The 26,817-nt window shown below is 61.0% G+C and overlaps 1 protein-coding gene across 4 annotated transcripts; it reads right to left on the bottom strand.

Moving 5' to 3' along the window:
* Trim36 (tripartite motif containing 36) lies at nucleotides 1–26,613 on the bottom strand. Of its 4 annotated transcripts, none has more exons than XM_070031489.1 (11): nucleotides 26,451–26,613; nucleotides 18,495–18,732; nucleotides 14,340–14,363; nucleotides 13,149–13,474; nucleotides 12,326–12,472; nucleotides 10,548–10,643; nucleotides 9,225–9,478; nucleotides 7,487–7,611; nucleotides 6,705–6,995; nucleotides 4,433–4,730; nucleotides 1–3,199 (listed from the first exon to the last, which is right to left on the bottom strand). In XM_070031489.1, the coding sequence occupies exons 1-11, from the start codon at nucleotides 26,511–26,513 to the stop codon at nucleotides 2,845–2,847; spliced, it is 2,217 nt and encodes a 738-aa protein (XP_069887590.1). In that variant the 5' UTR covers nucleotides 26,514–26,613; the 3' UTR covers nucleotides 1–2,844. The 4 variants fall into 4 exon arrangements, with proteins under 4 accessions (XP_069887590.1, XP_069887592.1, XP_069887591.1 ...); XM_070031491.1 differs by lacking the exon at nucleotides 26,451–26,613 and adding an exon at nucleotides 20,878–21,105; XM_070031490.1 differs by lacking the exon at nucleotides 14,340–14,363 and having other exon boundaries at nucleotides 26,451–26,612.
* Nucleotides 26,614–26,817: the final 204 nt, after the last annotated feature.

Raw genomic sequence — 26,817 nt, forward strand, 5'->3', positions numbered from 1 at the left:
TCCAACTTGGAGCGTTTATTGGAAGTGAGATTCCAGCCGACAAGTGAGATGCACGCGGGCGGCGTCCGAGGGCCCTTGTTCCTCTCCAGCCCCCGCGTGTCAGGACGCCCGCGTGGCGTGCACCCTCCCTGCCCCCGACGGCAGCCGCCCACCGCACCGCCCTCCACTGCACCGCCCTCCACGCGACTCCGCCTCGCTCTGCCTGCCATAAAGTGCTACTCGTGGTGGGAAAGAAACAGAGACTACTGCACACGAATTCTCCGTGTTTTCCTTTTTTTCGGGGGGGCTTTGTGCTTGCTCAGGGCTGGTGTTCCACCACTTGAACCATGCCTCTGGTCCAGCTTTTTTGCTCACTGGAGATGGGAGTCCAGCCTGGCCTCCAACCGCGATCCTACAGGTCTCGGCCTCCTAAGCAGCTGGGGTTGATTAGCACACGGGTTGGGAGGGGGATCTAATTCAGGGTTATCACCCTAGATAAGATTCCCAGTCAAAAACACAAGTTAAAAAAAACAACCACCACCAGGTCCAAGAGTCTGGGTTTTCCCTTTCGGATGCCACCGACCTTCCATAAATTATCAGTGCGTTCTTAGCTCCTGAACATTCGAACGTTAATAAGAAAAGGAAACTAAGGATTTAGCAGGACGCCGGTGGCTCACTCCTGTCATCCCAGCTACTCAGGAGGCTGAGATCTGAGGATGGCAGTTCAAAGCCAGCCCAGGCAGAAAAGTCTGTGAGACTCTGATCTCCAATGAACCACCAGAAAACTGGAAGTGGCGCTATGGCTCAAGTGGTAGAGCGCTCGCCTTGAGTGAAAAAGCTCAGGGACAGCGCCCAGGCCCTGAGTTCAAGACCCAGTGAAAGCACTAAAACATATACAAAAAAAAAAAAACTTCCAAAAATAAATATCTGATTTAGATAAAATACAATCCTCTAAACTAACAGAAGCTTCGCTTACCAAAGGTGCCCTGTGCTGTGATTTCAGCCATGGTCTCAATCTTGTCATTCAACTTGCTCAGACTACAAACGTTCTCACCCACAGACCCAAGAAAGTGCCACACTGAGCCGTGGGCAGCTCCGCATCGTCGAACGTGTTTCCTGCCGCTAAGAATACATTTTCACACTTGTAAACGTAAGCTGGGGATGTCTGGTAGCATTTATGCCAAAAGAGTGAAATAAAAATCCCACGGTGGAGGCAGGGGGGTGAATAGGGCATCCACCTCATATCACTGCTGGAAAATCACTCTCCGCGGTGACACGGGTTGTCTCAAAAGTTAAAAACAAAAACTGAAGGCAGCTTTCTTCCTGTTTTTATGGGAAGGCACGGCGTGAGCGCCAGCCAAGCAAACCAAAACAACGCCCTCACCAGCCCGGCGCTGGCGGGCACGCCTGGAATCCCAGCCGCTCGTGGGGCTGAGACCAGAGGACTGGGGGTTCGAAGCCAGCCCAGGCAGGAACGTCTGTGGGACGCTTATCTCTAAGTCCTAAAAAAAAAAAAAAAAAAAAAAAAAAAGCTGGAAGTGGCGCTGTGGTTCAGAGGGCAGAGCACCAACCTTGAGCGGAAAAAGCTAAGGGACGGTGTGCAGACCCTGAGTTCAAGGCCCGGGACTGGCGTACACGTGTGCACGCACGCACACGCACGCACGGACAGAATGCTCTTACACCAATACAGTGTTGTGGTCTTCATAAAACAAAACAATCAGCTGTGCTCATTTCCCAAGCAACTGGCTTTTCTAGCTTCACATTTGAAAAATCCATGAAAAATAAATGATTCCCACACAGCAGCGTGTTCTGCACTCACTTGCTCTCTCTCCCTCTCTCCCCCTCTCTCTCTTCCTGAGAAAACCAAATGCAAGTCATGCGGCTTCATGCTGATGTCTACACTTCACGCATTCAAACACAGCTGCTTGAGATGTAAACATGATAGAAACAGATGCAGCCGGTGGGCCGACCGGCCCGGGACGGGGCAGCCCCGGTGCCCAGCGCCCGGCGCCCAGCGGGACGGTGGTGAGCGCTCAGGGCCAGGCAGGGAGGCGTGGCCGCCGCTGCCGTGGTGGGAGGGCCAGGGAGGCCTGGGTGCTCTGCAAGTGGCCAGCGTGGCCTGGGCGGCCTGCAGTAGCTGCAGCAGCCCACAGTGGCTGGGGGAGGCCCAGTGTGGCCTGCGTGGCTCAACAGGGCTCAGCGTGGCCTGTGGTGGCCAGGGCACCCTGGGGCGTCAGTGGTGGCCTGGCATGGCCCAGTGTGGCCCCGAGTGGCCAGGGCACCCTGGGGTGTCTGCAGTGGCCTGGCATGGCCCAGTGTGGCCCTGCGTGGCCAGGGCACCCTGGGGTGTCTGCAGTGGCCCAGCGTGGCCCGGCGTGGCCTAGCATGGCCTGTGGTGGCCAGGGCACCCTGTGGTGTCTGCAGCAGCCCGGGGTGGCCTGGTGTGACCCGGCATGGCCTGTGGTGGCCAGGGTACCCTGGGGTGTCTGCAGCGGCTCGGTGTGGCCTGTGGTGGCCAGGGCACCCTGGGGTGTCAGTGGCGGCCCGGCGTGGCCTGGCGTGGCCCGTGGTGGCCAGGGCACCCTGGGGTGTCTGCAGCGGCTTGGCGTGGCCCGGCGTGGCCTGTGGTGGCCAGGGCACCCTGGGGTGTCTGGAGCGGCTCGGTGTGGCCTGGCGTGGCCTGGCGTGGCCTGTGGTGGCCAGGGCACCGTGGGGTGTCTGTGGCGGCCTGGCGTGGCCCGGCGTGGCCTGTGGTGGCCAGGGCACCCTGGGGTGTCTGCGGCGGCTCGGTGTGGCCCGCGTGGCCGAGGAAGCACTGGACACGGGGAGGGCGTGTGACCGTGTAATGGGCGGGCGGGCGGGCGGCTAGGCGTCGCGGGCCTCGTCCAGGTAGCGCGGCGCGATGGGCTCCTCCAGCTGCACGCCCGCGCCGCCCAGCAGGGCGAAGGCGGGGAAGAGCGTGTGCGCGCGGTCCACGGGCCGCTCGCACAGGCAGCGCATGCGCGCCGCGTCGTAGAAGGCCACGCGGCCGCGGTCGTGGTCCAGGCACACGCCGATGCTGGCGGGCATGGGCAGCACGCGGGCCTCGGGCGCCCCGCACGCCGCGCCCGCGCGCGGCACGAACAGCTTGCGCATGCCCACCGTGACCAGCGTGAAGGGCTGCGGCGCCTCCGGCCCCGCCTCCTCGCTGCCGCTGTCGTGGCCGCTGTCCTGCTCGTACCTGCGGGGACAGCACGCCGCCGCCGTCAGGGCCGCCGGGCCTCCGCGCACGCGCACACGCACACACACACACAGCACGCAGGCGCCGTCAGGGCCGCCCGGCCTCCGCGCACGCGCACACGCACACACACAGCACCACAGCACGCAGGCGCCGTCAGGGCCGCCCGGCCTCCGCGCACGCGCACACACACAGCACGCCGCCGCCGTCAGGGCCGCCGGGCCTCTGCGCACGCGCACACGCACACACACAGCATGCAGGCGCTGTCAGGGCAGCCCAGCCTCCGCGCACGCGCACGCAGCCATCAGGACCCGCCCGGCCTCCGCGCACGCGCACACGCACACATACACACCGTCCTCCCCCCACGCCATCCACCAGGACGTGAACAGCCACACAGAGACGGCAGGCCACCACCCCCCGTCCACGCCCGGGCGTGTGCACGCCTCCCCTCCACGGCCCGGGCCCGGGTAGTCACACTTGCCTGTCTGAAAACCCCAAAACTGGGCTGGGAACGGGGGCTCAGTGGTAGAGCGCCGGCCTCGCATGCCTGAGGCCCTGGGTTCGAGTCCTCAGCACCACAGAAGCAGAACAGGCCGCAAGTGGCGCTGTGGCTCAAGGGGTAGGGCGCCTGCCTTGAGCTGAAGATGATTAGGGACAGCGCCCAGGCCCGGAGTTCAAGGCCCGGGACTGGCAGAAAGAAAAAAGCTGCACCCAGCATCCAAACTATCCAAACAGACCCGCTTCCTCCTGGCGCCAAAGATGAGCCCCTGGATCTCATTAGTCAGACAACCTGACTCTCCGTGTGTGGGGGTGTGTGTGTGTGTGTGTCTGTCTGTCTGTCTGTCTGTCTGGGGCTTAAACTCAGGGCCTGAGCACTGTCCCTGAGCTCTTTTTCATTTTTTTTTTTGCTCAAGGCCACCCTCCCGGCATTTTTGTACTTTCAGTGGAGGTAAACATCTCACGGAGCTGGGCGCCGAGGCTCACGCCTGCCATCCCAGCCGCTCAGGAGGCTGAGATCTGAGGATCGTGGTTCAAAGCCAGGCCCAGGCAGGAAAAGTCCGTGAGACTCTGATCTCTACTGAACCACCAGAAAACCAGACGTGGCGCTGTGGCTCAAGGGGTAGAGCGCCTGCCTTGAGCTGAAGAGCTGAGGGACAGCGCCCAGGCCCGGAGTTCAGGCCCCACGACTGACCAAACGGAGGATGCGGGCGTGGTGGACGGGCGTGGCGGGCCTACCTGGGGCTGAGGGCCTGGCGTGGCGAGTGCAGCCACTCCTGCAGCTTGTCACGAGAGGCGACGCCCACCTTCACCAGGTAGGAGTAGGGCTCCACGCGGAAGGCCCAGAAGTGCCGGCCCTTGGCGATGCCCGCGTCGGCCACGATGTAGTCCAGGCTGGCGTGGTGGCCGGTCTGGATGCGCTCGGCCTCCAGGAGCATGGCCAGCCCTGCGCGGCTCTCCACCCGGTCCCGCTTCAGGTTCAGCAGCAGGTGCTCCGCGTTGTAGCCGCACTTCTCGTCGAAGAGGAAGCTGAAAACTGAGCGGGGCTGAGCGTGAGGCTGGTGTGGGAAGGACCCCGTGGAGGGCAGGGCCCCGCTGACCCACAGCCCCCTCCCGGCCCCCCACAGCCCCGCCAGGGCCCCCATAGCCCCTGCCCAGAGCCTCCACACAGAAGCAGCCGTTTTGAATAGGGCAGCTGGGCGCGGGCAGCTCGCGCCCCTCATCCCAGCCCTTCAGGAGGCTGAGATCGGAGGATCGCGGTTCAAAGCCAGCCCGGGCAGGAAAGTCCGTGAGACTCTCAGCTCCACTGAAACCACCAAGATCCTCAGGAGGAAAGCAAAGGCGCTCAAAGGGGAAGTGAGTCCCGATGCCGCCACGACGGGAAACGCAGGACAAGCGTGGCCAGGCCGCTCCTGTGAGGAGCCCGCCCGAGGGAAGGCCACAGACCGGCGGGAGCGGGGTCACCAGCCATGGCTGGGGGGGGTCACAGGCCATGGCTGGGGGGTCACTGATCATGGCAAGGAGTTATTGATCATGGAGGGGAGTACTGATCATGGCAGGGAGTTATTGATCCTGGCAGGGAATTACGGATCCTGGAGGGGAGTTATTATTGATCACAGCAGGGAATTACTGATGGTGGCGGGGAATTACTATTGATCGCAGCAGGGAGTTACTGATGAGGCCGGGGGTTCCGGATCACAGACGCTCAGGGCAGCTGTGTGGTCACTGGAGTGCGCTTCCTCCACAGACACCATCACCGCTTTTGTGAAGGCCTGGGCCCTGGCAGGAGGGGGACAGCAGGGCTCTCCTCCCGGTCCGGCGCAGGGGCCTGAAAGACCATCTCCTGCATCTCCCCACTGCGCAGTGCACGGAGGGAGGGGTGGCGACTTCCCCCAGACGGCTTCTCTGGGAGAAAAGGAAGTCCTCTCCCCTCCCCCGCCCACGTCCCCAAAACAGCAGCCCCGCTGTTCCTGTTCCTCCTCCGACACCGCACTCAGCAAGGGTGGGGGGGAGGGAAAACCCACGGGGGACCCCACGGGGGACCCACAGCACCGGCTTCAAACTGGAAGAGGCAGCCAGGGCCCCCTGGATGGATCCACGTTCAGGAAAAATCGTTTTAGCGCACTACCTCCGTGTGTGCTGAGCGTGAAAAGCCAGGATGCGTCTGGAGACCACAGGGAAGCCTGCACTTACGCTTCCCTATTTTGGATCCCCCCCAAAAAGGGGGGAGGTGGGGGAGCCGGGGCAGGGAAAATCCAAGCTCATGAGCCGCTAAAGACGGACAGCGGGCAGAACCAACCCGAGGGGCCAGGGGCGATGAACAGGGCCGGGCCGGGCCAGCTTCCAGCCGTGAGGTCCCGGGCCCTGCGCGCGCGCGCACACACACACACACACACACACACACACACACACACGCAGGGGCTGGAGAGCCACGCCTCGTGGTACAAAGACCTCCCGAAGCACCTCCCCGCCCGCATTGGGAGCCCACGCCCGGGGCCTCAGAACCAGTGACATGGACAATCTAGCGCCACTGAATCCCGGGGCGTCTGGGAGTATGCAGACCCCTAGGCCTGAGAGGGGGCGCCACCTCAAATGTTAAAGGCAGCCCCGCTCCGTGCAGGGTCGCCCCGATTCGCCGTGACCCCTGTAAGCCGCTCGGTCCAGCCCGGGCAGCAGGGCTCCATGCACACCCGCCTGTCTGTCTGTCTGCATGCAGTCTTCTAGAAGCAGGAGTGGGGAGCCGGGCCCCCCGTGCTCACGCCTGGCATCCTCGCTACCTGGGGAGGCCGAGGCCTGAGGACCCCAGGAGGGAGCCGGCCGGGGCAGGAAAGTCCTTGAGACTCCCATGGCCAATGAATCGGCAAAAAGCCAGGGTGGAGCCATGGCTCAAGCGGTAGAGCGCCAGCCCTCTCAGGGTCCCTGAGTTCAAGCGCAGCAGCAGCAGCTGCACGGGATGAAGTCACGACGCAAAGGGCAGCGGCGTGGGCCCAGCAGGTGGGCCCTGGCGTACCTGGCGCGGGTGGCGTGTGCAGGACCAGCTCCCGGCTGCACGGGCTGCAGATGGAGCCGCGGTAGGCGCGCACGCGGAAGGCGTAGTGGGCGTTGCTGTCCAGGTTGGAGACCACCTTGCTGGTGCCCAGCACCTCCACCTCGTCCCACGCCAGCACGTCCTCCTCCCGGCTGACCTTGCGGTACTCCAGCACGTAGCTGTCCGCCTCGTCCCCGCCCGGCTGGCGCCAGTTGATCAGGGCGTTGTTGTAAACCTTGCTCTGCTCCTCGCTGATCTCCGGCACGGCCACCCCTGCACGGACCCCCCAAACCCAAGGCCGGCAGTGAGAAACGATCATCCTGGGGGCTGGGAAGGGGGCCCTGGGTTCGATTCCTCAGTGCCACCGACACAGAGAAAAGCTGGCAGTGGCGCTGTGGCTCATGTGGTAAAGCGCTGGCCTTGAGCAAAACCAGCTCAGGGGCGGCGCCCAGGCCCTGAGTTCAAGCCCCAGGACTGGCAAAAAAGAATAGAAGGCAGTTTACCAAAAGGGGACTTAAAACCACACAGCGCTAGAGGCTCGGGCCGCAGATGGTGAGGTTCACAGGGTCTCGGCTCAAAGCAGCGTGGGATGAAAGGCCCAAGAGACTCCACAGCAAAACGCTGGACTGGAGGCGCGACTGAAGGGGCAGAGCACCAGTCGTGACCCAATAGAAGACAGTGCCGTGAGTGAACCACACAGAAGGGATCCAGGGCTGGGGTGCTAGGCCCTGAGACCCAGAGCCCGCGGCCTGGCTGACACTTACCGCTCGAGAAGAAAGACAGCTCCCCGAGGAGCTCGGTGTGCTTGGAGGTGTTCAACACGTAGTCTTCGAACGACGTCTGGGCAGCGGGCCTGAAGGTCTTCAAAGACTCCGTGGCTTTCTGTATTCTGCCAGGAGAAACGTTTTATACCCAAGACCGCCCGCGGCTCACACGCCGGGCATCCTGGCATCCCAGCTCCTCAGGAGGCTGAGATCTGAGGATCGCGGTTCAAAGCCAGCCCAGGCAGGAAAGTCCAAGAGACCCTGATCTCTAATGAAGGATCAAAAGAGCCAGAGGTGGAGTCCTGGCTCAAGGGATAGAGAGCTAGACTTGGGGAAGGAAAAAAAGCTCAGAGACAGTGCTCAAGCCATGAGTTCAAGCCCCAGGACGGGCACATACCACACACACACACACACATCCAGATGTGAAGGTGGGAGGGTTCAGGAGTGGGCGGGGCCTGGCCTGGGCGGGGCCTGGCCTGGGTGGGGTCATGGGGCAAGGCCCGGCCTGGGTGGGGCCGTGGGCGGGGCCTGGCCTGGGCAGGGCCGTGGGGCGGGGTGGGGGCAGGGCCTGGTTTGGACGGGGCTGTGGGCGGGGCCTGGCCTGGGCGGGGCCTGGCCTGGGTGGGGTCATGGGGCAAGGCCCGGCCTGGGTGGGGCCGTGGGCGGGGCCTGGCCTGGGCAGGGCCGTGGGGCGGGGTGGGGGCAGGGCCTGGTTTGGACGGGGCTGTGGGCGGGGCCTGGCCTGGGCGGGGCCGTGGGGCTGGGGCCTGGCCTGGGCAGGGCCTGGCCTGGGCCGTGGGCGGGGCCTGGCCGGGGCAGGGCGGGGCCTGGGCGGGGCTGTGGGGCGGGGCCTGTCCTGGCATGGGCGGGGCCTGGCCTGGGCCGTGGGCGGGGCCTGGCCGGGGCAGGGCGGGGCCTGGGCGGGGCCGTGGGGCAGGGCCTGGTCTAGGCAGGGCCTGGCCTGGGCGGGGCTGTGGGGCGGGGCCTGTCCTGTCCTGGGCGGGGCCTGTCCTGTCCTGGGCGGGGCCTGTCCTGGGCGGGGCCGGGCCTGGCCTGTCCTGGGCGGGGCCTGGCCTGTCCTGGGCGGGGCCTGGCCTGTCCTGGACGGGGCCGGGCCTGGGCGGGGCTGTGGGGCGGGGTGGGGCGGGGCCTGGGCAGGGCGGGGCCTGGGCGGGGCCGGGCCTGTCCTGGGCGGGGCCTGGCCTGTCCTGGGCGGGGCCGGGCCTGTCCTGGGCGGGGCTGTGGGGTGGGGTGGGGCGGGGCCTGTCCTGGGCCTGGCCTGTCCTGGGCGGGGCCGGGCCTGTCCTGGGCGGGGCCGGGCCTGTCCTGGGCGGGGCCGGGCCTGTCCTGGGCGGGGCCGGGCCTGTCCTGGGCGGGGCCGTGGGGCCGGGGCCTGTCCTGGGCGGGGCCGGGGCCTGTCCTGGGCGGGGCCGGGCCTGTCCTGGGCGGGGCCGGGGCCTGTCCTGGGCGGGGCCGGGCCTGTCCTGGGCGGGGCTGTGGGGTGGGGTGGGGCGGGGCCTGTCCTGGGCGGGGCCTGTCCTGGGCGGGGCCGGGCCTGTCCTGGGCGGGGCCGTGGGGCCGGGGCCTGTCCTGGGCGGGGCCGTGGGGCCGGGGCCTGTCCTGGGCGGGGCCGGGCCTGTCCTGGGCGGGGCCGTGGGGCCGGGGCCTGTCCTGGGCGGGGCCGGGCCTGTCCTGGGCGGGGCCGGGCCTGTCCTGGGCGGGGCCCGGGGCGGAGCACCTGAGGTGGAGCTGCTTGGCCGTCTGCACGAAGCAGGACGGGTCGGTCTCCTTGAGCACCTCCTGGGCGTAGCCCACCAGCCCGCTGCTCTCCAGCAGCCCCTGGTGCTCCTCCACCTGCGTCTGCAGCTTGCCCAGCCGCAGCCTCTTGGAAGCCTCGATGGCCCTCAGCACCGAGGACTTCCTCTCCTCCAGGATGTCGAACAGCTTCTCGAAGTGCACCATGGCGTCCTCCTTCGCCCTCTCGCCGTTGCACTGTGGGGGGAAAGAGCCACGTTTGCCGGGGGCCCCGGGGGCCCCGGATGGACAGACGGACGGATGGACTGGTTTCTGGCGTTGCCCTCTGACCCTCCGCCACGGCGATGACGGCGTCTGTCTCCTGCTCTTTAATTCGCTCTAGTTCAGCCCCGTTTCTAGCGAGTCTCGCCGAGTACTGGCGGAGGGCTCGGGGTGCAGGTGGATGGCCGGCCCGGCCCTCCTTTCGCATCCCGGAGGTTTAAGCCTCTTATGCGATGGAATTTTAAGTGAAATCCTAGCTGCAGAGTCACGTGTTCTGAACATTCTGACTGCTGAGCACATATTAATGTTCACTGAACACTTCCATTTTGGAGGGAGGTCTGTCTGTCCATTTGTGTGTCTGTCAATGTCTGTGTACCTGTCTCTCTATCCGTCCATTTGTCCAACTATCTGTATGTCTGCCCATCTGTCTGTCCATTGTCTGAGCATCCGACTGTCCATCTGTCTGGCTGTTTGGGTTTTTTTTTTTGTCAGTCGTGGGGCCTGAACTCTGGGCCTGGGCGCTGTCCCTCAGCTCTTCAGCTCAAGGCGAGCGCTCTACCACTTGAGCCACAGCGCCACTTCTGGTTTTCTGTTGGTTCATTGGAGATAGAGTCTCATGGACTTTCCTGCCCCAGCTGGCTTTGAACTGTGATCCTCAGATCTCAGCCTCCTGAGTAGCATCTGTCTGTCAGATCCTTCTGCCTCAGTCTCCGGAGTGCTGGGGATTACAGGGGTGCCACACCAAGCCCAGCCACTCATCGTGAATCGCTCTGAAATCAGAGCTAAGGTAATTTTACCACGAGGCCTACCACAAGGCCTCACAACCGCCGCTTCTGGTCGGTCATTTGTCCTGTGTTCCCAGGGTGTCACTCAGTCACGGTCAGCAGCACAGATGCCAAATGCTGGCGTCATCTCTGGGCCCCCGCAAGGTGGCCTGAGACGGACGGCAGGCCCGCAGGCTGCTTCCAGCTCACGCCCCGCCGCCGCATGCGGCCATGAGCAAGGTCTGCCCGGACGGTGCTACTCAAGCCGCGGCGCCACTCACCTCTGTCTCTCTCATTAACAAGTTCAGTTCCGAAATCTGACTCTTCACCTGGCTCTCCTTACCAATGAGGTAATCGACATCCTTGGAAAGCTTTTCCTGTGGAGCATTCATAACACAGAGGGCAAAAACAGGTTAGCAGAGACCCTGTGAACTCACTGCAGTCTTTTTGTGTCGGTATTGGGGCTTGATCCCAGGGCCTTGTGCTCTGGAACTCTACCACCTGAGCTGTGCCTCCACCCTAGCGTTTCGCTGGCTAGCTGGAAATTAGTCTAGAGGACTTTCTCAGACGGGCCAGTTTCACCCTGAGATCCTCAGATCTCAGCTTCGGGAGTAGCTAGATCACAGGCATGAGCCACCAGCCTCCAAGTGCAGAGGTTTTAATTACACAGTGGCCATCTTTATGATTAATAGTTGGTAAAATTCAGCTACGGTAATGATCCTCCCACTGAGCCTTCGTTAGCTTGACATTATATTGTTATATACATACACCAACCTATAATGTATGTGCATGATACATAGTATACGTTACACGTATCACATTCTAGTATGTGTAATATGTGTGTTGTATGCAATATAGAGCACACGTATATAACATGTATGAAGGAAAATCCACTCAACCTGACCCAGTAATTGTGGAGGGAGAGACTGAGTGCACAAAGCAGCAGAGTAAGTCGGCCAGCGTACATGGCGCCAAGGGGGACGGCATGCCGGTGTGACCCATACAAGATGTAAAACTACACGTGTGCAGTCATATATAAGCCCACTTCGAGTATGGAAGTACAGACGGATAGATGGGTGTATTTTTCCCGACTGACCACGGTGGTGCACAGGACTCATCCCCCCCTCCACCTCCACCCCCCCTCCACCCCCACCCCCCTCCACCCCCTCCCTCCAGGAGTAGGTGGGGGAAGTCACCTGGCCTCCCCTGAAGCCCCGCCCCGGGGGTGGAGTCCATGCCAGGCCTCCCCCGAAGCCCCGCCCCGGGGGTGGAGCCCACGCCAGGCCTCCCCCGAAGCCCCGCCCCGGGGGTGGAGCCCACGCCAGGCCTCCCCTGAAGCCCCGCCCCGGGGGTGGAGTCCATGCCAGGCCTCCCTGGAAGCCCCGCCCCGGGGGTGGAGCCCACGCCAGGCCTCCCTGGAAGCCCCGCCCCGGGGGTGGAGCCCACGCCAGGCCTCCCTGGAAGCCCCGCCCCAGGGTGGAGTCCTGCACAGGCCTCCCCCGAAGCCCCGCCCCGGGGGTGGAGCCCACGCCAGGCCTCCCCCGAAGCCCCGCCCCGGGGGTGGAGCCCACACCAGGCCTCCCTGGAAGCCCCGCCCCGGGGTGGAGTCCTGCCCAGGCCTCCCCCGAAGCCCCGCCCCGGGGGTGGAGTCCATGCCAGGCCTCCCCCGAAGCCCCGCCCCGGGGGTGGAGCCCACGCCAGGCCTCCCCCGAAGCCCCGCCCCGGGGGTGGAGCCCACGCCAGGCCTCCCCCGAAGCCCCGCCCCAGGGGTGGAGTCCTGCCCAGGCCTCCCCTGAAGCCCCGCCCCGGGGGTGGAGTCCTGCCCAGGCCTCCCCCGAAGCCCCGCCCCGGGGGTGGAGCCCACACCAGGCCTCCCTGGAAGCCCCGCCCCGGGGGTGGAGCCCACGCCAGGCCTCCCCCGAAGCCCCGCCCCGGGGGTGGAGCCCACGCCAGGCCTCCCCCGAAGCCCCGCCCCGGGGTGGAGTCCTGCCCAGGCCTCCCCGAAGCCCCGCCCCGGGGGTGGAGCCCACGCCAGGCCTCCCCCGAAGCCCCGCCCCACCTTCAAGGTCTTGTAGGCCGTGCTCATGGTGGTCACCCGGTGGTTGGAGTGGACGCCGCCCAGCTTGCACAGGTGGCACACGGGCCTCCGACACAGCTCACAGTACATATTGATTTTCTCCGTCTCATGTTCTGGGCACATCAAAACCTGTCGCGGTCAGTGAGTGAACAAAAGCATGATTAAGCATCCAGGCTTTGAGCAATCAACCGTCTCAGGACACAAAGATCTGCCTGATACAATCAAGCCACCGGGGCCATTTCCAGCATTTGCTCATTGGAACTAAGAGTCTCTCTCAGATCTGTCTTTCCCAGGCCGGCTTTGAACCGCGGTCCTCAGAACTCAGCCTGGGAGTAGAGGATGACAGGCGTGAGCCATGGGTGCCTAACTTCACGAAACCCTTCATTCATTAATGATCAGAAGGCTCCTCCTGCTACAACGGTATAAACCAATGTAGTCTCCCAAGAGAAATAGCAAAGAAAACATCAGGGCCAAGTCATAAATGTGCCAAGTTGGTGGCCTTGGGAAGCTAAGCTGGTCTGACGGGATTAGAGCTACGTCCTAAACCTGTCCCAGGAAGGCAAAAGGTGAGGTTATCTCAGGAGCGCAGGAAAGCTGTATAAGGACTCGGGCTGGGCTGGGTCTCTGTATCTGAGGCAATCCCTCCGCTTCTAGTGAGAACTATCGTAATGAGCATCCGTTCCTTGTACCGAGCTGCTCTGGACTGTGCATGGGAATCAGTGCCAGTGTCACCTTCTAGGCCTGTGGGGGCCGGCGAGACCCGGATCTGCGCTCGGGCTGCGCGCAGGGCGGCCCGCGCCCTCACCTTGGGCCTGAAGTTGGTGGTGGGGCCCACGTACTCGTGCTGGGCCTTGAGCGTGCCCCACGGGTGGTGGATCTTGAAGCACTCGTTGCAGTAGCTGGCGCTGCAGTCCACGCAGCTCTTGGTGGACTCCTGGGGCGGGGGCTTGCACAAGTCACACATGATGGCGGTGGCCGCCCGGGCCGCCTGCCGGTACCGCTCCACGATCGACTCCAGCGTGAAGTTGCGGAAGAGGCCGCTGATGCCCCGCTCCCCCAGGTCCACGTCATGCCCGCAGCCCGGGCAGGGGAAGGCGATGCTCTGGGACGGCAGAGAGCTGCGCTTCCAGCCTGTGTGTCGGGTGAGGCTGGGGGTGAGTGCGGGCAGGAAGACACCCACCCACAAACTTTACTGACTGCAGCCTGCCATCCCAGCTGCTCAGGAGGCTGAGCACCCAGGATCGCGGTTCAAAGCCAGCCCGGGCAGGAAAGTCTGTGAGACTCTGATCTCCAATGAACCACTCAGAAAACCGGATGTAGCGCTGTGGCTCAAGCGGTAGAGCGCTCACCTTGAATTGAAGAGCTGAGGGACAGCGCCCAGGCCCAGAGGTCAAGCCCCATAACCGACAAATAACAAAGCAGAACAAAAAAAAACAAAAACAAAAAACACTGAATGTGTATCTGGGAAACACTCTTCCTCTGGTTATGTAGGAGATCTATGATCAAATAGTTGAGGCAAACAGAGAAGGAAAATATTGTCTAGAAAATGCCACCTAAAAACTCAATTCAGCCACATGATAGGAAGACAGAAACACAGAAGACAATGCTACGTGGGGAGGGAGGGGTCTCTTTTGACTTTTAGAATTGACGTTTCTCGTTATTCGCATCCATCAGATCCAAAGGCATAAATGTGCCCTAAAATGTTCCTTTGGCTGACTGAGGGGTCCAGAACCCACCGCCCAGGAACAGGTTCTAATGGACCTAGGAACGGTTTGAAATTGTGTGCACAATTCTCCATTTGTTCACACATTTTCTGGTTAATCTATAGCTCTCATCAGCATCTCAAAGGAATTTTACAACCCCAAGCACATGAAGAAAAGCTTTAAGCACCCACGGTAGTATTGTTTTCTCTAGAACAATCCAGCAGGCAGCAGCAAAGAATGAAAAGCCACTCACTAAGAGATCTAGAACTGAGTAACTTTAAAAAGGGACCAACCGTTTAGTAACATCTTCTTGTGACCTGAAACAAACAAACAAGGTTATTTCACTCATCAACAATGCACAGGGCATCCAATAAGTGTTACGAATTCTGTAATTCAATAGCTGCACCCTGCACACCACAGTTTTGTTGGTGGCTATCACTCTAAAGTTAGAAATTTCAAGGTGAATTAAGGTATGAGACACTATCTGCTGCTTCCAAAGAAAGCACATTCCTTCCCCTCACTTAAAATCTACCCTTGGGCCAGAAAGGTAACTCACACTTGTGGGCCCAGTTACTCGAAGGAAGAGACCAGGTAGATATCCTAGGGAAAAACAAAACAGTGAGATCTTCATCTTTTTTGTTGTTATTGTTGGTTGGTTTTCTGGCCAGTCCTGGGCCTAGAACCTTGGAGCTGGGTGCTGTTCCTTAGTTCCTTTCCCTTCAGAAAGCTAGGGAACACACAGGCCCAGGCTTCCCACAAGAAGCCAAGCCATTCAGGTGGCCCGGGGAATGCGGTGGTTAGGTGGAAACAAATGCAAATGTACAGGCAAATGCCTATTTCCTTCCAGGAACTAGGAGCCGGAAATTTCTATGAGTAAACAGCTCATCTTAGCAGCCAAAGGTAAAAGAGCTACTCTAGGTTTTATGAAAGTAATGACCAGTGAAGGAATGAGTTGCAAGGGAGAAGTTAAATGACATAAAATGATGCCGGCCACATCCAGGTTCCGGTCTCCGTGTTTAGAAGGTTCGATAGAGACGCTTTGTTCCTTTCTCTGTACACCTCAAACTTTTTTTTTCAGCCAAAAAGTGTGATGTCTGTGCATTTTACTTACGGGATGAGGATTACACTAGAATTCTTCAACGTGCAAAAATTATTTTTCTCAGAGGCCCTCTGGATGAAAAGCAGGTGATAAGAACGTAGCTTAAGGGCCACCCGTCATCCTAGCTACTCAGGAGGCTGAGATCTGAGGATCTCAGGGTCTGGGAGAGTCTTATCTCCAATAAACCACTAGAAAACCGGAAGTGGTGCTGTGGCTCAAGTGGTAGAGCGCTCGCCTTGAGCTAAAGAGCGCAGGGACAGCGCCCAGGCCCAGAGTTCAAGCCCCACGACCGACCAAAAAAAAAGAAAGTAGCTTAAGTGGACTGAATCACAATGCAAGTCTCAGAGGCAGGTTTAGAAGATTTGCAAAAAAAAGATGCGGAAGACAGGAGGAAAACAGAAAGGGATCTCGGAGCCTGCCAGCATCTCACCAACAGGTAGACAATCTTCCTTTAAAATAAAGTTCAACTGGAATGAAAATGGATGGATGCCTAGACAGACAGACAAGACAGATGGATGGTTCAGTGTTAAAAATCTGGATGCCAAATACCTTAAAACATTGATAACAAAGTAAAAAAAAAAAAAGCTGAATAAAACAAGATTATGTTTTATTAACTAAAACAAAAAAATCAGAACCATTAATTAAAAGTTTACCACCTAAGAAAGGGGATCGGGTTCTCTAAGGCTCACAGGGTAAACAGTTGGCTTTGGTACACACTGGGAAATGTGAAGGATTTTCAGGTATGTTGTGTGCGCACCTGTGCGTGAGCGTGTGTGAGCATGTGCGTGTGTGTGCTGGTGGCTTGAACTCAGGGTCTCGGGCTCTCTGCTTGGTTTTTTCTGCTCCAGGCTGGCGCTCCATCACGGTAGTCATGGCCCCAACTTTCAACTTTTTGCTGGTTCATTAGAGAGGTCTTTCCTGCCTGGGCTGGCTTTGAACTGTGATCCTCAGATCTCAGCCTCCTGAGTAGCTAGGGTGCCGGGCGGGAGCCACCGGCGCCGGGTGGTTCTGGAATCTGTCATTTTCAAGACGCCCGTGTCTGGTCCTGTCTCCTGGTGGAATGCCCGCTCTGGGGTTCAGGCCCTTTCACGCATCAGAACTTGCTGGGTGACCTTCTCAGGTCACCTCGCTGTCTCTGCGCGGTGGGAGATGACCGCAGCCGGTGCGGAGCCCCATGAGCGCGCATGGGCTCGGTGCCACTCCACTTGACGCCAGGCTGCCCGGCCCGGCCCGGCCCGCGGCCCTGCCCTGCCCTGCCCTGCCTGGCCCGGCCCGCGGCCCCGGGCCTCCCAGAGACACAGCGCGCCGCGCACAATGCACAGAAAGCTGCATTGAGGACTCCAGGCGAGAAGAATCGCAGCTTGTGAGCGAAACAGAAAGCGCGCGCTGTGTGCTGCACACAGCACAGCTATTCAATGATCCAAGCCAGGGACAGAACCCGTCCCCGCTCCCTTCCTCCAACCCGGGACGCTTCCAAGCCGCGGCTTCTTCGTATGGGCCTGAACGCACTCGGAAACGCCACCAAAACCGAGCAGCTCTTCCGGACAACAGGAAGAGTCTATACCCAGAAGTGGTACAGACATGGCTTTCATTTCTGCGTAATTTAATGTGCTACGGTAACCGCGCCCCGTTCTAGACACCGTTTACTAATTGTGAACTAATAAGTAAAACGCTGGAGCCAAAGCTTCCCACTGGCCATAGAACGAGGGCTAGGAAGGTGGCTCAGTGGTAGACTGCTCCCCTAGCATGCATAAAGCCCTGGGTTCGATTCCTCAGTGCCACAGACACAGAGAAAGCCGGAAGTGGTGCTGTGGCTTAAAGTGGTAGAGCGCTAGCCTTGAGCAGAGAGAGGCTGAGGGACAGCGCCCAGGCCCTGAGTTCAAGCCCCAGCACTGGCAAAAAAAAAAAAAAAGTAAAATTTTGATAACATTATTTAACCTGTTATATCCAAAATATACGCATGTACCACATACAGATACACATGCACACATGTAAACATGCAGTGCATTGCATGCTTACACATCTGTGCACTTGTGTGTACGCACGTGTTCACATACAAAACCACCCATGTGTGCACACACAGGCACTGTGGTATACAACCACACGTTTGCAGGAGCACACATGCGTGCAGAAACACACACACACACAGTAACCTGGCAGAGTAGTGCAGAGCTGAACCCCTGATACCCCGCACTCCGCTAACGCACACCTTGCTGCTGCTCCCGCTGTGGGGTGAGACTCACTTGCGTTTGTACAAAACATCCTCCAAGTTGCCAGTGACGTCTAAAGCAGCACCCGCTTCGCCCTGAGCGCCGGTCCCGAGCCCACACGTGTGGGCAGGGGCCCTGCCGCCGCCTGCCCGCGGCCGCCTGTGCACAGCGCTCCCTCCACCCAGAGACGCTTTCCCAGGAAAGGACTCAAGATGAACAAGGCTTCCGGTCCCGAAGGCGGGTGGCAGAGGCCAGCGGACCTGGGGTGTGGCACCTCCACCCCCCGGCCCCACCCTGGGGTGCTAGCCTGGCTACATTAAACCCCCCAAACCCTCCAAGAGCAAATCCCAGGCAGGGCTTCACTGTGACCACACGAATCGACGTGAGCCTGGCCGGGCGCTGGTGCGGACCCACACCGGTCACATGCATCCGAGTCCACACGCGCCCCGGAATGCAGCTGATTTTCTTTTTTTTTTTTTTGCTGGTGCTGGGGTTTGAACTCAGGGCCTGGGTGGTATCTCCGAGCCTCTTTGTGCTCAAGGCTGGCGCTCTACCACGTGAGCCACGGCACCACTTCTGACTTTTTCTGAGTAGTTCACTGGAGATCAGAGTCTCACGGACTTTCCTGCCCAGGCTGGCTTTGAACCTCGATCCTCAGATCTCCTGAGTGGCTGGGATGACAGGCGCGAGCCACCGGCATCTGCCTTCCCTGCCTTGCATCATCCTCCAGACCCTGTATTTACAATGCATGAGGAACGACTGAAGGAAGTAAAAGTTCTCAGGTAGCATATTAGCTCAACCGGCTCAAGAGGTTTCTAGAAGTCATCATTGCTAACAAGCCATGCGGACTCCCTAACCAGGAGTTGTAGCACCGAGTTGGTGTCTGATGACTGTCCTCTTGAAGGACCATGGGAAAGAACACAAGTTTAGCAGTTTAGAGACCTTGTGAAGCTCTGGTTTTAGCTTAGGCACCCGGAGGGAAAACCAGCGCCCGGGCGAAAGACACAGAATCATTCCTCCCCAGTGACCACGGGGCGGAAGGGCCTGGCACCTCACCCCGCTCCCCCCGGGGCCTGTGTGTGCTCCCGGGGGCTCCCCCCCCCCGTGTCTGTCTTGCACGCTCGCACGCTCGCACGCACCTGGCCGGCTGACCCTGTCTATCCTGTCGATGCTGGGCGAGGGCAGGCGGAGGCGCGGGCTGCTCTGGTTGGACACGTCTGAGGCCACGTCGTTGAAGGAGTCGTCCATGGAGGACAGCAGCAGCTCCTTCACGCACTTGTGGCAGACGCTGTGCTGGCACGGGAGGATCAGCGGGTGGCTGAACAGCTCCTTGCAGGCCGGGCAGATGAGCTCTCGCTCGATATTCTTAATGGTCACCTGGAAGGGAACGCGGCGCCCAGTCAGGGTCTGCCGGCCTAGTGGCCTCCTTCCGTCCCCGCTCCTCCTGACCTGCGGGAGCGGGCGGTGCCCGCCTCCCTTCAGCAGCCACGGCCCCGGGAGGAACGCTGGCATCGCAGACCAAGGAAGCTCAGTGGAAACGTACTGGGCGTGGTGGCGCATCCCTGTAACCCCAGCAGTTAGGAGGAGGAGGAGGAGGAGGAGGAGGCCCCAAAGGACCCGGCTCCAGGGCTGGCCTGGGAGGGGGGTGTTTATCTGTCACATATGATACTTGTCACCCAAGGCCACCTCAAGAACAACATCCCTGTGTCACCGGAGCCGGGGGACACCGGCCCGAGCAGCGCACAGGGGGACCCAGTGGCACGTGTCCACGGGCCGGGTCTCCTTCCAACCAGAGGCCTCGGCCCACAGCAGGGCTGCCCGGAAGGCGGCTGGCGGGGCTGGAGAGGGTGCGGCTGGCGGGGCGCAGGCTCCGGCCTCCGTGGCTCGGCCCTGGGGCGGCGGCAGGACCGGCGCACGTGGGGGTTCGGCACCTTCCCCACCACCTTCGGGGCGGGGACCCAATGTCAACCCTGTGAAGGGGTTTGCGCATCCCAGGCTCTGAGTGTGCGTGTGTGTCTGTCTGTGTCTGTGTGTCTCTGTGTCTGTGTGTCTGTATCTGTGTCTCTATGTGTGTGTCTATGTGTCTGTGTGTCTCCGTGTCTCTGTCTCTGTGTGTCTCTGTGTCTGTGTTTGTGTCTGTCTGTGTGTCTCTGTGTCTGTGTCTTGGTTTCTGTGTGTCTGTGTGTTTCTGTGTGTGTCTATGTGTCTGTGTGTCTCTGTATATCCGTCTATGTCTGTCTCTGTGTCTGTCCCTGTGTCTGTGTGTCTCTGTATATCTGTCTATGTCTGTCTCTGTATCTGTCCCTGTGTCTCTGTGTCTGTGTATGTGTGTCTGTGTCTCTGTATATCTGTGTGTCTCTGTGTCTGTGGGTCTCTGTATGTCTGTGTCTCTGTGTTTCTCTGTGTGTCTCTTGTGTCTCTGTGTGTGTGTGTCTGTGTGTCTGTGTGTGTGTCTCTGTGTCTATGTGTGTCTGTGTCTCCATGTCTCTGTGTGTCTGTGTCTGTCTCTGTGTCTGTGTCTCTGTGTGTCTGTGTCTACGTGTGTGTCTGTGTGAGTCTCTGTGTCTCTGTGTTTGTGTCTGTCTGTGTGTCTGTGTCTGTATCTCTGCCTGTCTCTGTGTGTCTCAGTGTCTGTGTCTGTATCTCTGTGTGTCTCTGTGCCTGTGTCTCTGTATCTGTGTCTGTGTGTCTACGACTATATGTGTGTGTCTGTGTGTCTGTGTCTGTGTCTATGTCTGTGTGTCTGTGTCTGTATCTCTGTGTGTCTCTGTGTGTGTCTCAGTGTCTGTGTCTATATCTCTGTGTCTGTGTCTGCGTGTCTGTGTTTGTATCTCTGTATCTCTGTGTGTCTCTGTGTCTGTGTCTCTCTGTGTGTGTCTCTGTGTCTGTCTCTCTGTCTGTATCTGTGTTTCTTTGAGTGTCTGCATCTATGTGTGTGTCTGTCTGTCTGTCTGGGTCCTGGGGTGTGAACCCCCGCTTTTTGGGGGTCAGTTGTGGTTAATTCAAGGCCAGGCTCTGGACCTCCATCCTGGGCCTCGGCCTCCAGCGGGACCGGGGTGGGGGAGGGGGGCGCGGGTGAGGGCCGGGCTGCGGCAGGGCACCGGAATGACGGACAGATGGACGGACAGACAGCCCCGCGCCGCTCGCGCCCCTCGCGCCCCCTCCACCTGCCCACCGGGGACACAGCGGGGCGCGGGCGGCGCTGGTGACCCCTGACCCCCGCGCCCGCCCCGCAGCCGCCCCTACGCCCCGCACCCCGCGCGAGGGACAAAGGGCAGCCGGGCCCCGCCCCACCGCGCCCCGCGCCAGACACCCGCACCTCACTGTGCTTGCACCGTGCACCCCGCGCCCCGCGCCCCGCACCCCCGCCCCGCACCCCCGCCCCGCACCCCCCACCCCGCGCCCCCACCCCGCGCCCCCACCCCCCGCCCCGCACCCCCCGCCCCGCACCCCCCGCCCCGCACCCCCCGCCCCGCACCCCCCGCCCGCCCCGCTCCCCTCCGGCCGCGGCCCCGCACTGACCAGCGCGTCGGGCTGGTCGCCCTCCATGGCGGCGGCGCGGTCCCGGCGGCGGGCGGGCTGGGAGCCGGGTGCCGCCCGCGGCCCCACGCGGCGAGGCAGAGCCGGGGCGGCGGCGCGGGGCGGGCGCGGGGGCGCGGGGCGGGCGCGGGGCTCGGCGGGCTCCCTGGCGGCGCCGGGAATCCGCCCTGGGCCGGCGGCGGCTGCTGCGGACTGCGGCGGGGCCGGCGGCGGGACGGACGGACGGACGGGCGGCCGCGCCGGCCGGGCGGGGCGGGGCGGGGCGGGGCCGGGGGCGGGGCGGGGCGTCGCCGCGGCAACCGCGCGCCGCACAAAGGGGGCGGGGCGTGAGAGGGCGGTGCTTGCGCGGGGGGCGTGGCTTGGGCGTGTCCATGTGGGGTGGGCGTGGTCTGCGCGCATGGGGCGGGGCCGGCGCGTGGAGGGGCGGGGCCGGGCGGTGGGGCGAGCGCGATTGGCTGCGGGCGCCTCCCCTCCCCGGCCGTGGGCGGGCCCCGCGCGGGTCCCCAGCCGCGGGGCTGCGGAAGTAGCGCCCGGGAGCGGGGAGCCGCTGCTGCGGAGTCCGCGGCCCGGGGTGCGGCCCGGGCGGACCCCAGCCGAGGCCGCGCGACTTTTGTATTCGTTTTCTTTCTGCCCTCCGTCTGTCTGTCCGTCCGTCCTGTGTGGGTCGCGGGGCTCGAACCCGGGGCCTCCCCAGCTGCCCCCGGGGACCCGGATGGACTAAGGCTGGACCAGGTAAGGACCAGGCGGCCCCGCGCGCAGGCCCCCCCGTCCCCCCCGCCGGCGCGATGCGATTGACCGTGATGATCATTTAATAATCGATTATTGATTATTGATACGTTATCAACACCCCCCCCCCCCCGCACACACACAGCCCAAGGGAGGCGGCAGGGCAGACCACGGGGGCGGTGCACACGAGCCCTCAGGACCCGCCTTGCGCAACCCGGGTCCCCCGATGCTGCCCACCCGCCGCCCTGTGCACCTGCCGGGCAGGCCGTGTCTGTGGTGCTGAGGAATCGAACCCGGGGCCTCAGGCCTGCAAGGCCAGCGCTCTCCCACCGAGCCACCTTCCCAGCCCCTGATCAGATTCTTATCTCCAGGTAAGAGCAAAAGGCCAGAAGTGAGAGTTTGAGGAGGAGTTGGAGCCCCACGACTGGGCGTGAACACACACACACACACCCCAAAGCGATATGACCCCCCACCTCCTAAACCTTGTCCCTGGAAACGCCTAGTGTTTAACAACTCCCTACAAAATCCCAAGAGCTCCTGGGCTATAAGGGAAATAAGGAAGTGAGGGTGGTGTAAACTGGAGTTACAGGCCACCCACACACACACACACACACACACACACACACACACACACACACACACACACACTGTCCGTCTGTCCTGTTCTGTGCCAGGAAGCCCGCAGAGCTATCAGTTACCAACCCACGCCTCTAACAGGCCACACAGCAGCCATAAAGCGTTTCTGGGGGACAAAGTCAGGGGAGAGGCAGGAAGGTCAGCTTTCCACCACCTGTCGGGCTCCGGCTCATCTTTCAAGCGGAGGCCCTGAGCCCGGGTCGCCAGCTTTCACTGACTGACGCTCCTCTAACCCAGCCACCCACGCCCCTTCCACGCCCGAATGGGTGGTGGATGTTTCTCCCCTGCTTTCCAGCTCTTCCGTGAAGAGCCAAAGGCACTCGTGGCCCAGACAGGCGTGGCTGGGAGCAATTTGAAATGGTGTGGAAAATACTTGTGCTCACAAAAAACGATCTAAAATTCACGTTGAACTCCACGTCCTGTGTTTTACTGGGAAAGTGCACCCGTGCGTGTTCACATGCACACAATTTGGACGTAAGGTATCTCCCGCCAGCCCAACTTTCACCAGGGCTAGGCATAAGAACGTCTACTTACTGAGCGTCTATTATGTGCCAATAATGGTATTAAGAGGCCTGCATGAGGTATGGGTATAACTATTTCAACAGCTTAGTGAGCAGGGAGAGTTCTGCCCAGAGGTTATATGTAATAAATGCCCCTCCTCCCCTCCTCCACCCGACAGCACCGCCCTCACCTTCACTGGGCTGCATTCCAGACTGCCCCAGCCAAGCCTGGGTGAGCAGATGTCTGCTATAGAAAGCCAGAAACCGGAATTGACCATTTCATAGTAATACCTGGCCTAAGCCAGGCACTGGTGGCTCACGCCTATAATCCTGGCTACTCAGGAGGCTGAGATCGAAAGATCACAGTTCGAAGCCAGCCTGAGCAGAAGAGTCCCTGTGAGACTTTTATCTCCAATGAACCACTCAAAAAAAAAAAAAAAAACAAAAAAAAAACAGAAGTGGCATTGTGGCTCAACATGGTAAACACTGGCTTTGAGCTGAAGAGCTGAGGGACAGCGCCCAGGCCCTGAGTTCAAGCCCCATGACTGACCAAAAAGTAAAATAACTAAAAAACAAAATTTTACAATGGGGACAATGTGACCATCATCATCACCCGAGTTTAGAATTCCATTGTGCGGGTGCTGATGGCTCACACCTGTAATCTTAAGGGACCAAAAGGCTGCGATCTGAGGATCACAGTTCAAAGCAGACAAATCACCGTCACCAATTAGCCAGCAAGTAGAGCCAGAAGTAGAGCTGTGACTCAAGTGATAGAGCATCAGCCTTGAACAACAACAACAAAAAAAAAAGCTAAGGGGAGAATCCAGGTGCCCGTGGCTCACGCCTATAATCCTAGAGACCCAGGAGGCTGAGATCTGATGGTCAGGTTCAAAGCCAGCCTAGGAAGAAAAGCCTGTACGATCCTTATCTCCAATTAACTACCAGAAAAAAAAGGAAGTGGAGCTTCGGCTCACGTAGCAGATTGTCACCTTTGAATATGAATGCTTAGGGACAGTGCCCAGGCCCCGAGTATAAACCTCAGGACCTTCACAAGAATAAATAAGTTGGTAGTATGAGCAGCTCTCTAGCAGAAACGGATGGCAATTTTATTTCAGGCCCCAAACCACGTAAAGACTTCACATCCCTCTAGTTTTTCGGACTTTCTAAGCCTGATTCACAGGGGGTCTTCTTGTTTTGGAATCAATGTAATATTATGTTAAAGTTCTTACATTTTTGTACCTCAAAGACCTTTGAAAGTGAACTAATAGTTAACAGTTAAATATTCATTTAGTTTTAGAGTTTACAGTAATGCAGTGCATAATTAAGTTAGAATCATAATTCAAGTAACTAGGATCTTTGCCTCTATCTCTACCAAAATTAAATGCACTCTCCAAAATGTCATTTTGTTCAAACTTCTGTCTTCCTTGGGGGAAAGGAGAGGTTCTCACTGTCCACGCGAATGTGAAATACAGGCGTGCGCGTGCGCGCCGCTTAATTCTCCCGTGCCTTGTCATCATGGCTTCTGTATCGATCCCAGAACAGCGCAGGGGAGGGGAGGGGAGGGGAGAGGGAGATGGCAGCCATGCAAACATTTCCAAGATGCTAATGGTGTTTGAAAACTGTGAGTAATCCTAGACACTGACCACCGACGTGAAAAGCTTTTAGTCCAAGAGATGAGTTGCAGAGAGAGAGAGAGAGAGAGAGAGAGAGAGAGAGAGAGAGAGAGAGAGAGAGAGAGAGAGAGAGACAGACAGACAGACAGACAGAGACAGAGACAGAGAGCTAGCTTTCAGAAATGGCCAAAGTTTCACATAGAGGATGGGGGGAAGCGGGTTTGACGTGGATTCTGAGCCTCCTGGGAGGCACCAGGAGCACCGGGCCGCAGTGTGAGTGGAGGATTGTTTGAGATGAAGGCTCACGGCGCTGGAGAGCTGTGCTTTAAATATTTAACGTCAGCTTCACAGGGAAGGGCGCTATCTGCCTTGGGGGGGCGGGGAGCTGGCCCAGTGGGTATTGGGTTACACGGATACCAGGTTCTCGCCCCCCATCGGAGCACACACCATCAGCTCACTGAATGTGAAGTCCACCCAAGAAGAGGGGATGGGATGGGGAAATGGCTTCCAATGTGGAGGCTGTAAAACCTTCCTTTCCCCAGAGCCAGAAGATGTGGGGGTCCTGGGAATCAAACCCTCAGCCGCACATCTGTGAGGCAGACACCACCACCACCACCCTGCAGCCCCAGACACCGCGTCCACAGCCTGAGATGCGCGTGTGTGCAGAGGTTATGGCCGGCTCCGAGGCAGGGGAGGGGGGAAGGGCCAGGCCGGCCAGCAGGCCCCGCAGGCCCGGGCTGACCCCCGCAGGCCCAGGCTGACCCCCACAGGCCCAGGCTGACCCCCACAGGCCCAGGCTGACCCCCGCAGGCCCAGGCTGACCCCCACAGGCCCCTGCAGGCCCCAGCTGGCCACCTCCTTTCCCCCCCCCAAGCCAGCTGCACCCCCCTTAATCACACACGGCCAACTTGAGCCACAGAGCCCGGCCTGACTCCTGGGGAGACGGAAGTCAATCCAGGGTGACAGTGCACGCCTAAAGCCAGTGTGGTCACACAGCGGTTTTCACTGGAGTTGAAATGGTGAGGAGGCAACCAGATACACACGCACGCCCATGCACATGTGCACACACGTGCACACACTCACCTGCACACATGCCCACGCACACACACGTGCGCACACATGCACGCACGCCCGTGCACTCACACACACATGCATTCGTATGCACATTTACACACATGCACGCACACATGCACTCAGTGCACACACGTGCACACACTCACCTGCACACATGCCCACCCACACACATACACATGCGCACACATGCACGCACGCCCGTGCACTCACACACACATGCATTCGTACGCACATTTACACACATGCACGCACACATGCACTCAGTGCACACACGTGCACACACTCACCTGCACACATGCCCACACACGCACACAAACACGTGCGCACACATGCATGCGCGCCCGTGCACTCACGCACACACACACGCATTCGCACGCACATTTACACACATGCACAAGCAATGCACTCAGTTCACACCGCACGCACACAGCCCATGCACTCACAATGCACACCCATGCACGCGCATGCGCACAGGCATGCACTTTCTACCGGGGAGCCTGCTCTCCAAACCCCAGGCATCCAGAGGTGGCCCGCGGGCTGCTCTCCCCCGAAGCCCGAAGCCGGGCGCAAACATTCCCTGGAATCGAGGGGGCCGGGGCCGGAGGCCCGACGTGGCGTTTGCGCCTTTGCGCGTCGGAGCCTAAGCCGGGGTTGCGGGGAAGCCCGTGCGGGGCGGGGACCCAGGGTTCCCGCGGGCCCCCCCCCCCCGGCGTCCCGGGTCCTCGGACGGTCCCCCCAACGCAGCCCGGCCCCGCGCCCTCCCGGCCCTCACCCGTCCCCCCGACGCGGCCCGGCCCCGCGCCCTCCCGGCCCTCACCCGTCCCCCCCCCCCCCCGACGCGGCCCGGCCCCGCGCCCCCCCGGGCCCTCACCCGTCCCCCCGACGCAGCCCGGCCCCGCGCCCCCCCGGGCCCTCACCCGTCCCCCCGACGCAGCCCGGGCCCGCGCCCCCCCGGGCCCCGCAGACGCGCGGCGGACACGCACGGCGCCGCGCCGGGCGCGCTTACCCGGCCCCGGGCCAGCAGGTCCGCGATGTAGCTGAAGTCGCGGGCGTCCCCCGACGCCGCCATGGCCGCGCCCCTCCGCCGACTCGCGGGCGCCCGGCGCGGCGCATGGGGCCCGGGGCGCCGCTCCGAGGCCGACCGGCGGGCGGCGGGGCTGGGCGGGGTGAGGCCTCCGGGGGTCCCGGGCCGCGGGGTGCGCAGGTCAGGGCCCGGACGCGGCCGGGGCGGCGGGAGCTGGCGGAACAAATGCGGGCGGCGACGCGACCCCGCCACCCTGGGTGGGCGGGCCTGGCGCGGAGGCCACGCCCCTGGGAGGGGCGCGGAGGCCACGCCCCCGGAGGGCGCCGAGACCCCACACAGGAGCGCGGAG

Source organism: Dipodomys merriami, unplaced genomic scaffold (assembly GCF_024711535.1).
Source record: "Dipodomys merriami isolate MVZ:Mamm:240054 unplaced genomic scaffold, mDipMer1.0.p SCAF_201, whole genome shotgun sequence".
In the NCBI taxonomy this organism is placed as follows: Eukaryota; Metazoa; Chordata; class Mammalia; order Rodentia; family Heteromyidae; genus Dipodomys; species Dipodomys merriami.

Excerpts from the sequence above, each read along its gene's own strand:
- Trim36 (XM_070031489.1), bottom strand. The coding sequence starts at position 26,513 with ATGGCGGCGTCGGGGGACGCCCGCGACTTCAGCTACATCGCGGACCTG. Across the intron at positions 9,479-10,547 it reads TGTTAATGAGAGAGACAGAG|TGCAACGGCGAGAGGGCGAA; the intron begins GTGAGTGGCGCC and ends TTCCCCCCACAG. Across the intron at positions 6,996-7,486 it reads GCTGTCTTTCTTCTCGAGCG|GGGTGGCCGTGCCGGAGATC; the intron begins GTAAGTGTCAGC and ends GGGTCCGTGCAG.